At 31.3% G+C, this 13,322-nt stretch overlaps 1 protein-coding gene across 1 annotated transcript; it reads right to left on the bottom strand.

Moving 5' to 3' along the window:
* Positions 1–580: 580 nt before the first annotated feature.
* On the bottom strand, positions 581–12,984 carry LOC127724349 (uncharacterized). Its single transcript, XM_052231290.1, has 2 exons — positions 12,947–12,984; positions 581–4,260 (listed from the first exon to the last, which is right to left on the bottom strand). The coding sequence occupies exon 2, from the start codon at positions 4,240–4,242 to the stop codon at positions 2,860–2,862; it is 1,383 nt and encodes a 460-aa protein (XP_052087250.1). The 5' UTR covers positions 4,243–4,260; positions 12,947–12,984; the 3' UTR covers positions 581–2,859.
* Positions 12,985–13,322: the final 338 nt, after the last annotated feature.

Genomic DNA, 13,322 nt, shown 5'->3' on the forward strand with positions numbered 1-13,322 from the left:
CTAACGTATCAACCTGGTATCTTTGTTGAGTTTCCATCTCCATTTCAATACTATCAGATGCTGTTTTGGAATAAACATCCATCAAATACGCACAAGGCCAAATTATTGAGATTACAAATAAATCAAGAGTATAAGAGCATTTAAACAAAAAATAACATTCAATAAAATTGAGATTGGAAAAGGGGAATGTGTCAAAGAGGCAACAACCCGACCAAAGAGCATAACACAGTTTGTTTCAAATCAGCTATTTTGATAAAGTAAATATACATTTCAGCAAGAAAATACACAATAAATATATAAATATATATATTATTAAATGCATAGGAAAAAAGAAAATAGATTCGTGTCATAAGGTTCTAAACACTCAGTTGTTACATAAATAATACATAAGAATTCCCAAATAAGTGTTAATAATATGACACTTTAGTTAATTTGATAAACTAATACATAAATGTATATTAATATCAAAATGTTAAAAATAGTTACAATGCGGTCAAAAAATAAACGCAATGTTTTGCTAGAAAAACTAGCTAATTGATAAATTCAAAATTTGGATGAAGTTTAAGATTTGTTTATCTTAAAGATAACGAATAATTAATTTATCACACCGTCCTTTATTTCTCTGTAATATTGGCCATTGGACGTTGCAAAATTCAAAAACAAATCTTGAACTTCATCCAAATTTTGAATTTATTTATTAGGCAGGAAAATTCAATGTACAATGAGCTGCAAATATTTCTTATCTGCATCCGATTTCACCTGAATAGATGGACGCTAGATGAAGCTAGTTTGTCTAGCGAAATATTGCGTTTATTTTTTTATCGCATTGTAAATATTTTTAACATTTTAATATTTACATACTAAATAGTGTGTTAAAACTAAATTGTTAGGCAATTCATAATTTCATTTGTGTAAGTGTATTAATATTTGTACTGATTAATCCTCACTCAAATAGATTTGTATGTTATGTATTGCTATTTATAGGCACTATGTATATACATATAGGAAAGGTAACACTAGGCCATCGAAAGCTGAATTTTTAGTTCAGTCTAGATGACCGAGTGGTCCAGAGCGCTGGACACAGTGCAGGCGGTGTTGTCACGATATCCCATTAATAGCATGAGTTCGAATCCTGGCGAGGGAAGAACTAAAATTTGCTTCCGCAAATTTGCAGATTTAACATTGTTGTGCTGATATTTAGAGTAATTATGCATATACATATACATATACATGTCGAAAATATTTGTCCATTTAATATGAAAATAAGAAGATGTGGTATGAGAGACCAGAGACCAGGTGACGTAGCAGTTAGCAGCTAAAGGTCACCATACGGTCTTCAACAATGAGCAAAACCCATATCGAATAGAAAAGTGAAATCGACAAATGTTAAACAATTAAAATGAAAAACTAAAGGTCTGATTTATGTACAAAATAATAAACGAAAAAATATACTTTACAGTAACGAACGACAACCACTGAATTACAGGCTTTGACATGGGACGAATACATACAGAATGTGACGATGTTAAAAGTGTTAGTGGGAGCCTAACCCTGCCCATTATCTGGGACGGGACAGTCGTGCAACAACAAACATAAAATACAAAACAATTATTGACAAACAAATATGACCAATAGCAATAAAAAACCGACAACCACTTAATTACAGGCTCTTTACTTTGGACAGAAACATATATAATGTGGCAGGGTTAAATGGTTTTGCGGGTGCTTAACCACCCCTTACATGGGACAATGGTGTAACAGCATAATACAAGAACAACATTTTTTAAAATGAAATATTCATTTGAAATCAAGCCTTTTCTGGACTTAATGCTGTCAAAAGTAAGTCAGTTGGGAAATGTTTAAGTTGTCGCTTAGAAGTGTACTTAAAAGAAAACACCGTTCATTTTTTAATATTACAAATTAACAGTATTAAAAAAAATATATGTTCAACATAATGATTTAAGGTTATTTGAAAGAATTTGCGTAAATAATTCTTGCCTCAGAGACAGAGTGGGACTCCCCCTTTTTTGTTCGTTTGGAACTAGAGGACAATCTACATTATAAGTTCTGTATGGGTAACAGCACATGCTATAGTTATTTTGATAATAGTTCACATGTTGTGGCTTCTTTATGGAAAAAGGAAAATTCCAAAAAATACGAAGCCTAATATAGTCTACAAGAAAATACGATAACAGTCATTTGTATCTATTGAAAGGTAAAAAGATCTCTCTGAATATTTGTACAGTGTTCAAGGCTATAAAAATAAGAGGATACAGAGAGGCACATGTCAAAGAATACGGACAACAAATGAAAAAAGAAATTCAACGAAAAAGCTGACAGTTAGCAATTTCATTAAACACTACATAGAAAACTGATAATTGAAATATACACCCAACCATAAAGCTGGAGTTGAATTCAAGTTCTTCTAAAAGTTAAACAGTTTTAGCTCCTTTAGCGACCAATCGAGATCCTATTTGTTAAAATTTGTTAGTAAATACCGAATTGGTGATAAGTCATCACATATTAAAATTATTTTTCTATGAATATCCGGTGTTCATCTAGACGAATAAGCTGTTATAATCCAATGAGAGTGTAGAGATAGAACAGTATAGTTCAGAAACTCGTAGACATCTCGTATTATAGTTCTATAGGGAGATAGACCATTGCACCTTAATATCAAATATATAACTATCTCAATGTTTATCAAAAATGAATATATAACAATATAAGACTCGCACAACGACAGGTCAACCGAAAATACAGTCAATTTATAATTGCGCAGAATGTTTCAGGTGTGTGCAATGTTAAATTTGTTTTAATTTTTCGGTAAAACAGAGATACACACTTGCAGACAATCTATTATCCTTGACGTCGCTTTTTAACAATGCAAATAACAACAACCAAAATAATGATCAGACCTACAACGATTAATACTATTGCCCATCCTGGTAACGAAACATTGTGTTCGCTTATGAGGAGATCTTTTATATCAGTGGCAACATCACTTTCGGTCTGGTCATCAGTGTTGAAGTTTCGATTGCAGGCTGACTCTAAAATATTTAAATTGCTTCGAAAACCATACATATTTGTTAATCCATTTGTCGTCGTTTTCAATAAGTTCATACCGTTAAACATAGACTCCACTTCATTTTCTTTGTACTCTATACCATACCTGTCTTCTCCTAAAAATCCTGTATTGGTATCTGGTGACCATATAAGCACGCGATACACGACAGCACTACTTGAAAGTGTCACAAAATTGAAAACACGAATGTTATTCAGAGCTATACCAGAACTTCCACTTTGTCGTAACGTGACAATAACAAAATTGAACCATGGAAATGACGTGTGTAATCGCAATTGTATGCCTGATGCTGAATCTGACCTTAACATATTGATCATAACTTTGATATATTTGCTGCATGGCCCCATTTTGCAGTTTTGGAAAGTTTTGGTTTGTATATACCCTGCAGTTTGTATTGTAGTTTTGCATTCGTCCTTAAAGGTTGTAGACTCGTTTCCATATTTCAATACTTCTGAGGTAATCAAAGCTGTGCACCCTTCAATATAAATTCCGAGAAGAAACCCGTATACGTCTTGAATTCTTTCCCAGTCACAATAACCAGTTATTTTTATTACTTGGTCGAAGATAGGGTACTGCATAAAGGTCAGTTTATCGTTGCTAAGTATGCTTCCAATTTGGCGAATATATGCAAATTTAGAATAGCAGTTTTTGAGTCGATCTTGTTCTGCTTTTGATAATGGATTTTGGAGGAAAAGTAAAAAATCTGCATAACAATTTGATATTTCTCGCTTATCAGTGGCAACTTGGTTTTTTATGACCGACAAATCTATTTCCCTAGACAATTCGTCTACTCTTACACCTATATTCTTTATATTAAAATTCAAAACTTTCAAATTTTCATTAATCGTTGTTAATCCACTTTCAATATCTAATGTCGATTCAGGGTTTTCCGCAAAAATGTAGACAATGTCGCCTAGAATAGGCACACCCTCAACGAGCTCAAGGGCAACGTTTCCTGCAGATTGAAGTTCGTTGTTGGCATACGCTGTTTTTAAACTAGTAGACGTTTCTGCTAGTTGAGCAATCGCAGCTTGTATCAAAAAAGTACTTCGTCTTTTGATGTCATGATTCATATCGTTCTTAGGTTCTGTTAATTCGTAGCTGAATGAATACGAGATGGCACTTATTAAAATAATCCCCTGGTACAAAATCAACATTTTTGGTGTTTTTATTCTCTGAAAAAAAAAAATTGTGAATATTTTCACAGAGATTTAACTTTTGCATTTATGTTAACTTCACAGATGTAACTACTATAGGCTTCGTGTTGCTTTACATCACAAATGTGTCTTTTCGTATATAGTCATGACTGAAATGATATTTTCTGATTGTAATTATCAACTTGAAAAACAAATTTTTAAAATAAAAAGATTCCTATTCCCACTGTCAAAGTCTGTAGACCGTTAGTTTTGTGACGATTGAAGAGAAGCATGTCCATAGTTTCGAGATAAATGCAAGTTTTCTCAAGAAACTCGTGTATTGGTATCATACATGTGCTGACATGATTTATATTATGGATATTGATTGCTTATAACTGGAATGCTGAGTTTATAATAAAATGATATTTTGTTTAATCATGTTTTTAAAATCCATCTTGGCATTATCAATCGATTAAACATGACCTCCCAAAACTACGCACAGATGTCTTAAAACAAAAACATATATTACCAGAACCTAGAGAGGACTAAATTAGGCCATTAATTTTCTCATTTGAATCGTTTCATATTTTTATATTGCCTTTATTAGTCGACTATACAGTATCGGCTTTTCTCATTGTTGAAGGCCGTACAGTTGCCTATAATTGCTTACTTCCATTTCATTTGAACTTTGTCTCTTTGGCAATCATACCACATCTCCTTATGTTTATAATATGCTCTCTTAGTTTCATACATTTAGATATACATGTTTAAATCGAATGCAAAAAACAAGTAAGTTCAAGGAAAAGGGTTTTGCAGCTTTAACGGGATATATTTAAATATTTGAGATTGATAAGGTAAACATGACAAACATAGCTCAATCTACCGTGACTACTTTTTGTCTAGACAAGTACGTTTAACGTGGTATACCGAATTTTAACTTATATAATAATTGACATTTAAATACCTTAATACATGTCAATTTCATTTCCACTTTGAAAACTTTTCATTATCCAAAAAATCTTCCATACCTGAAATTACCTACCAATTTAATAAGTGTCCAATTTGTTACTCAGATCTTTTCAAATCGCACAAAACAAAGGATGGGGGAACTAGTTGTGTTAGTCTCTTACCTTTTTTTTTTCTTTTCGGCACGGATAAAGATTATTATAAGGTCAAATTTTTAATGGCAATTTTATCACAACATTATTATAATTTTGTTGATGTGCAATTCCACTAGAATAGTGAGTGCAACAAGTTATTTATTTTCTTTAAACTAATTCTTTTATATTCTGGACTCTGCACAATACTTTTAGTAGATGCAATCATTATTTTATAAGGCGTTAATTATAATTGCTTATTTTTGATACTGTATAAAATATTATCCAAGATATTGCTACCTATATTGGTAGGTATGATAGCATGACTTTACAACAGCTGGTTGTGAACAGTGTTGTTTGGTCTTGCTTTTGGTATCCTCAATAATTATTTTACAATGTGTTAATTATCATTGTTTTTCAATTAAATCGTGTGTTAAATAAAGGCATCATAGAGTAAATTGTTTTCCCGGTATTGAATAACATTTTACGTCCTTCGTGTGTTTAATTTATTGACCATTTGTAGACATTGGGCAAACAATCAGAGCTTGATATACTGTGTAAACAATTATCTCTTGTTGATAACCAAATCCTGACCACTTAATGTATTCGGTTCATCATATCTGTTCTAATTCATACGTCTAACTCTAGCAAAACTAATCTCCATCCCGATACTAAATGATACGAGACTGAAACATATCAACCAATTCCAAACATAAACAAACCGACCTTGTCTAATAGAAGTAGAAAAGCCTTGTTGTTGAGGTTACAATAAAGTACAGCTAATTCTATTCATTACACTTCTTCAAAATGCAATGATATTAAAGAACGAAAATTTATTTGATGTTTAACTTGTCATTGTAACTATTTTCTGTCTGTTTAGAGAATATGTGATAAGAGACCGGTCATTTTTTATCACCAGGTGCCGGCAAATAATTTTGAAAGACTGGCAAGAATTAAATGTCCCCCCTCCCCATCTTTCTACTTTTGTTTACTACAGATGTGACCCCCCCCCCCCACTTCTGACAACAATGTCAGAAAATCTTTACCCCCTCCCAAATCTGCCATTCACTATGCCTTCACCTATCACAACTGTATGACGATCCATGGTACTCGGGTAAAAAATAAATACAATAAAAAAATATTATTTTAATCAAAATTTTAAACTGAATTAAATCTATAATCACAATTATGATATAGAAAAAAATATGAAGTCATATTTGTGTTTTCAAAGGCATGTTTACCCGTGTAAGTGCATATCAGCTGTATAATATAAGTTTTAAAGATACATATAAAGAATATAACCTTTAGTTCATCTATTGGAAAAGGGAGATAAGCCACCGATGTTTCTTATTCATGATATTACTACTTCTATGGAGTGTTTAACGACCTTGGCTGGCTGTTATGCCCTCGCACGATCGGTATTCATGATATCGTTATTAATAATACTTACCTTTTGCAATTTATTTTATTCTTAGTTCTCAATGTTGAGATGTGTTAAAGGTTGTGTTTTTGTTTTTCATTTTATCGATATGTTACTTTGTTCAAACTAGTCTCATAACCATTGAATTCTGAATATATTCAAATCAAATAAATTGTGTTAACAAGTTTGTATTTTTTAAAAGCCAGGGCATTTTACGTAGAAGGTATCTGTATACATTTAATATACTGTAAATTCAGTATGTTTTGTGATGTTATTATCTAATAATGTAAAAAATGCAATCAGAGGTCACAGTAATTAGAATAAGCATTTAAATTTAGCAAAATAGGTTTGTTAGGTAAACAATCTTGTCTGGTTCACACTAATTTATTCTGTTTAATGTAACCGAAATTTATAACCAACATAAATAAGATCATGCATTATTCCTGAATTAACATCAAAGCAATACCAGAAACCAAGTGTAAAAATATGAAAACAGGAACAATGTCATATTGTATTCCTCCAATGGTATTGTGGTGTATACTTTGTACATAAACAAAAATTCTCCCTCTCGATCTTTGTCATATTTATCACTTCTCTCCTTTTGTTTATTTATTTCTTATTTTTGTCAATTTTTGTTGTTTCAATTTAAAAATTGAAAAATTGATTACCCCACCCGTTTGTTCTACATACAGAAAACTCAGACTTCCCTTTTCCAGGTTCCAAATGTTTTCTGAGCCATCCTCCACTCGTCTTTATTTGCTAGCCCTCGTGGAGATAAATAATGACCGTTCCCGTATCACTGAAAGTATCATCTTCTGTTTTATTGTTTTGTTGGTCTTATCTTAGACTTATCTACTAAATAATCCACCTTACCATCCATTGAAGTAATTATAATCTATAATGTAATCAATTGAAAACATGTGGATGTGGTATTTTTATCACGTATACTTAATACCTTGTGATCACATATTCTAATTGCATTCATTGAAAATAATTTAAATGGCTTCTGGTCTTATCTACGAGTTTAAAATTTAAGCAAATAAATTAAGAAGTTATTGTTCGCTTTATTGTAACTATTTTCCTCTGTTTGGAGAGTGTGATCCCCTTTGCAACTTTCTTTTTATTATTGTTTGTTTGTTTTACCCAAGTTGTATCTAATACATTGTCAATCAAACCGTCCATTTACGTTAAAAAACTATTGATGTGGCGCATACATCAGTGAAGTAGGAACCCAATAACAAAACAAGACAAACGGAGGACGTATGATAAGGCCAAATGTAGTTACCTTATTAGTTACACAGTTTGCTTGTGACCTAATACGATATATATGGGGTCAATAAATTCCATATGGAGTGAGAGCGAAGTTCTAACCAAATATGGAATTTACTGACCCCATATATATCTTATTAGGTCACTAGCCCACTGTGTAGCGAATTTATCTTACCGACTATCTTAACATGTGGCATTTAGACCAATGGCCTATCAAAGTGATCAAGCTTTCAATATAAAGAACCTACTTCCATTGGTCTATGCAAAAACAAATGCCAATAATAACAACTTAGTAGCTTTTTATGTGTTTTATGAATTTATTTCAATCGTTCGTCGTCAATTTTTTCATCTGTTGACCGGGTGAAACGTTTCAAATTTTTCCTCAACGCCGTGTTGTTTTTATAAAGGGACGTAACACCATTACTAACCGAATATTAAGATAAACCACGCCTTCTAACCCCATATGAAATATACTCATCATATTCCTAGAAATGTATAGGAGGTAAGATAATATATAGTATTGTACTTTGAATTATAAAATCAAACATTATTAATGTATCTTCAAAAGACCAGTATCTAATGTTCACAGCACTTAAGGCTGTTAACTATTAGTATTTTGATGTTTAAATTGGGTTTTACATGTTTTCCTTAAGGTCGAGAAATAATAAATGCATTTAATTTTGTCAAAACCTATTTGTACAATATGTCACAGTAACATCACGTATTTTGTTGTAAAGTGTTCGAGGTTATAGTATTGATTCATGTATCAGGAGAACTATGAAATGAGCGGAGTATTTTGAAAATCTTGAATTCCTGAGGGCACATTTTTTCGTTTATCGCGTTTCTTCTTTTGTCAATTTTGTACTGAGTTTTCTACTTTTGATGGGGTTTCGCAATGCGTTTTAACGATTTAAAAAGCCTTATTTTTACATACATATACACTTTATCTTATTTGGAATAAAAACTAATAGACCAATAGTAATACATTTTTAGATATCTAAATATTTCTTGCAACTTAGTTTAGTTTGTTGATAATATGCATCTAAGGTAAATACAATTTTAAATAACGCTATCTTTAATATCTAGTCATCATGTATTTTTGTTGTATTCATTGAACTAAGAAACTTGTTACTGGTTTCAGTCGTATTAACATGTATAGATTCAAAAACAGAATTCCTTATCTATTGAAACGTGAAGTTTGGAGTTTGGTTATTATCAACCCTGTCATTGGAAGTATTTTCTCTCTATATGGAGAGTATGTGATTCTCACTGAAACTCTTTTTTTTTTTGTCCTAACTCACCTATTACATTGTCAATCACATCGTTAATTAAAGTACTTAAAATCTATAAATTGTGATCACTTGAAAACAAATGGGTTTGGCTTATACATCAGTGAAATAGCTATCCAACAAACAACAAAACAAAAGGAGGACAACTGATAAGGCCACATGTTGATACCTTATATATTATTGTAATTTGAATTATAAAATCAGAAAGTATTCACAAATCTTCCAAAGACAATCACCTAAGGTATACAGCAAATTTCTTATTTTAATTGTCTCACATGATTTTATATTTTAGATAGGGTCTTACGTGTTTGCTTTATGGTTGCATAATAAATGTTTATAATTTTCCTAAAACCTATCTGTAAAATATGTTATAGTAACATCACGTTTTTGGTGTAAAACATACTAGGATATATCATTGTATTTAAGTATCAGTTGAACTATTCTGCCTTTGAAACAATTAAAGTTTTTAACAAATCTTGAATTTGTGAGGATATATATTGTCTTTTATCACAATTTCTCTTTTGTTAATTTTGTACTGGGTTTTCTACTCTCGTTGCAGTTTCGTAATATTAGTCATTAACGGTTAGACAAACATGCCTGATTCTTACATGCACGTCGTTCTCTACAGAATCAAAAATGAATCAATTGCAAAACGTTCTTAAATATATAAATACCTTTTGAAACTAAGTTTGTTAAAAATATACCAATACGCTATATTTAATACCTAGTCATCACCTATTTTTATTGTATTCAGTGCAATGATAGCTTTTAAGGGCTTCGATTTTAAATAACGTATACAAGTTCAAGTGTAAAATTCCCAAACGATCCATACTGAGATGTGAAATTGTGTTACTGTTTACTCTTTTCTCTTTATTTGGAGGGTATATGACTTTAAGGGCAACATTTTTATTTCTTTTTTTTCTTTGTCTTCTCCAAAACTTAACTTTTACATTATCAGTTACACTGTTCATTGAACAAGTTATAATCTATAATGAAATACGTAAGATGTGGCGTATACATCAGTGAAGAAGCAACCCAACGACAAAACAAAGCAAAAGAAGGACGTTTGATTAGGCCACTTGTTGGTACCTTATATGCTATTGTACCTTGAATTTCAAAAACAGAAAGACAATCATCTAATGTTCATAGCATAATTTGATAAATAGTATTATTTCTATCTTTAAATTGTGTCTTGAATATTTGCGTAAGGATCGCAAAATAAGTAAATGCATATGATTTTCCCAAACATATCTGAAAAATCATCGTATCCATGTATCGATTAAAACTACTATTCCTTTGGAACGATCGGATAATTTACAAATCTAAAATTTCTGAGGGCAAATATTGTCTCGTATCACAATTCTTTTGATAATTTTGTATTTGGCTTTCTATCATCGAAGGGCATTCGTTATGCGTCATTAAGGGTTGGACAAAATGCATTATCCTTACATACACGTCATATACTGAATCAAACTAGAGGCTTGTGTCGGTCATCTGGATCTATTTGCATCTTTAGCATTGCATTAATCATGCTATAGACCGACACAAATGTATTTTTGTTGATCTGGTATTGCTGAGTATTTTTACAGTTTACAGTTCCTTTCTATCTGCTATAGATCTTAACTTAATAGCAAAAACATATTATAAAACCATCATTTTAGGGCAATTAGAGTAATTAAATGTTTTATTATATTAATAATTTTATGGCTGATCATTTTATAGTTTATCGTTTTTGCTTATCTATCATAGTTTTCGCAATAATTGGCAAATTTATAAAAAATAAAAGTTTTAAATTGTGATTTAAGGTCAATTACTTCTATGATGAGTCATCCAAAGAATCTGTTTCGTAAATATTGTTTTATTGACCATATTTGCTATTTATAGTTTCTTCTGATAATTATGGTGAAAATACATCGAACTTACCATTCATTGCAATTTTTAAACCTGTCAGTCTTTTTCTATCTTTAGGGTTTTGAAGGCATAAGACAGTTAATGCATTATGTTTTATTTTTAGCAATCACGGTCAGAGTTGTTGACTGCCACAATAAAAAAAACACAAATCGTTTTATAAATGCCATTAAGTTAAAACAATTTAATTCACGGACAATAACCCTTTAGGGTCATCAAATGGTTTCGGTATTTTGGAATTTTCGTAGATCTTGTGTTGCTGATAATTTTCGTCCCGGACAGTTTCTTTCTATCTAATATGTTTTTTGGAATGATATAAAAAGGAACAAATATGAAAATTTCCGAACAATTGACGACATTTAAATTCTAACACTTTCCCGTACATATTCCATGTCACAGGGCTGTTGTTATTGCGTTACAAAAAAAACCGGTTGTTCGGGTCATTCGGTGTAACTCGTTCTTTAAAAACAACTTGATATTGGTTTATAGTCATTTAATGGCAATAACTCATTTAAAAGAGTCATCTGATAATCTGGATGAAATTAGGAAGTAGGTAGATCTTGATGGTCTGAGGATTTTTGCATCGTATTATTTTCTCTTTCCAAAATGTTTCTAAATACATACATGTAAGACAATCAGTGCATTTTATGTTTTCCTTTCAGCCATGGTTACAATGTTTGTTGACTGGCCGAAAAAACACAAACTTTCTTCTAGTTACTATAAGGATCATTCAGTTGAAGTGTGGTTGAAATTGGCCTTACTGGCGGTGTCATAGGAGATGATTAAAAAAACTATTTTACGACGACGATGAATGCCATGCTTAAAAGAGATTCTTATACCTTGTGTAATTTGATAAATAAAATGTTACATAACGCTATTGTTTTTAAAACCTATTCATCACCTTTCATTATTGTTTTCATTGAACGTGAATACTTGCAATGGTTGTAACGGCTTCGAGTCTTATTTACGTGTACAACCTGTAAAACGCCAACATTACAGTTTCTGTGTTTACAATGTAAGTCTAATATATTTATTATTCAGGTAGAACGCCATTAATGTTAGTCAACATGAGAGCAATGTTCATGTTTTCGTCTCAGCTGATTTTTGTAACTTTTTGGTTGTTCGTTTGTAATTAATTCGTCCTTTAAAGAAATTGGGAGTATATAATACTAGCAAAAAGCTGAACCCCCTCTTCTTTTACTATCAATTGCTGTTTAATTGACGTACGCCTCTATATTTTCTTATCGTAATCGTGTTGAAATCTCCACCGCGTCCTATGATCTCGTATACCAATGTTATATGGTGTTTGTTCAAGGTATAAGTTTGAAATATACATTTTATATAAAAATAGCTTGAAGTTATTTTATTCCAACCATTGTTTGAAATGGGGCGTTAAAAAACCCAAATACAATTATATTACTTATAGTAAATACAAATGAAATACAAAGTCATTGTCAAATTCTTACCGTTATATATGGATATATCAAGACATTTGAAAGCTTTTAAGAAAAATTTTAACTTGATAGTAAGTGGTTATTTTAAGAAGATATAATACATACGAAATATACTTTTTTTTCATAAGAGCATTTAAATGTCGGATACATACCAGTTTTATTTTCCTTCAAGTCCTTCGTGAAATTTTCTGAAATTTTATGCAAGTCTGCTAAACAAAAGTAAAATATATTGATATTCACTTGTAGTATGGGAGGAATATGATCCCATCAAATTGTATTCAAACTCACTTATTTTCTTTCAAACTGTTCCATATCCAGAAGATTTGTTTGCTTTAAACATTCACCCAATCAGATCCCAACCAATCACATCTCAGCCAAGTAGATCAGAAGGTTTACATTTTGATTTTTGAACTCGTTTTCCGTGTATACTATTATTAGGTCCGGGGACACATTTATCGTCCTTTGATTTTCGTTGTCTACAAATAGAGTATCTAGTGAGAACAGCGTATAACTTGCGCACATTTCTAAATTTATTTCTTTATATTTTATGCATAACATAGTAAGTATATATGGGGGTGAAATTACATGTATAAACAATTTGGAGTAATGTTTACAAGTAGGTAAAGTAGTGATCTGGTCCAGTTTGAAAAGGTCATAATTTAGC

Source organism: Mytilus californianus, unplaced genomic scaffold (assembly GCF_021869535.1).
Source record: "Mytilus californianus isolate M0D057914Y unplaced genomic scaffold, xbMytCali1.0.p SCAF_14, whole genome shotgun sequence".
NCBI lineage: Eukaryota > Metazoa > Mollusca > Bivalvia > Mytilida > Mytilidae > Mytilus > Mytilus californianus.

Coding starts and splice junctions, on each gene's coding strand:
- LOC127724349 (XM_052231290.1), bottom strand. CDS start 4,242: ATGTTGATTTTGTACCAGGGGATTATTTTAATAAGTGCCATCTCGTAT.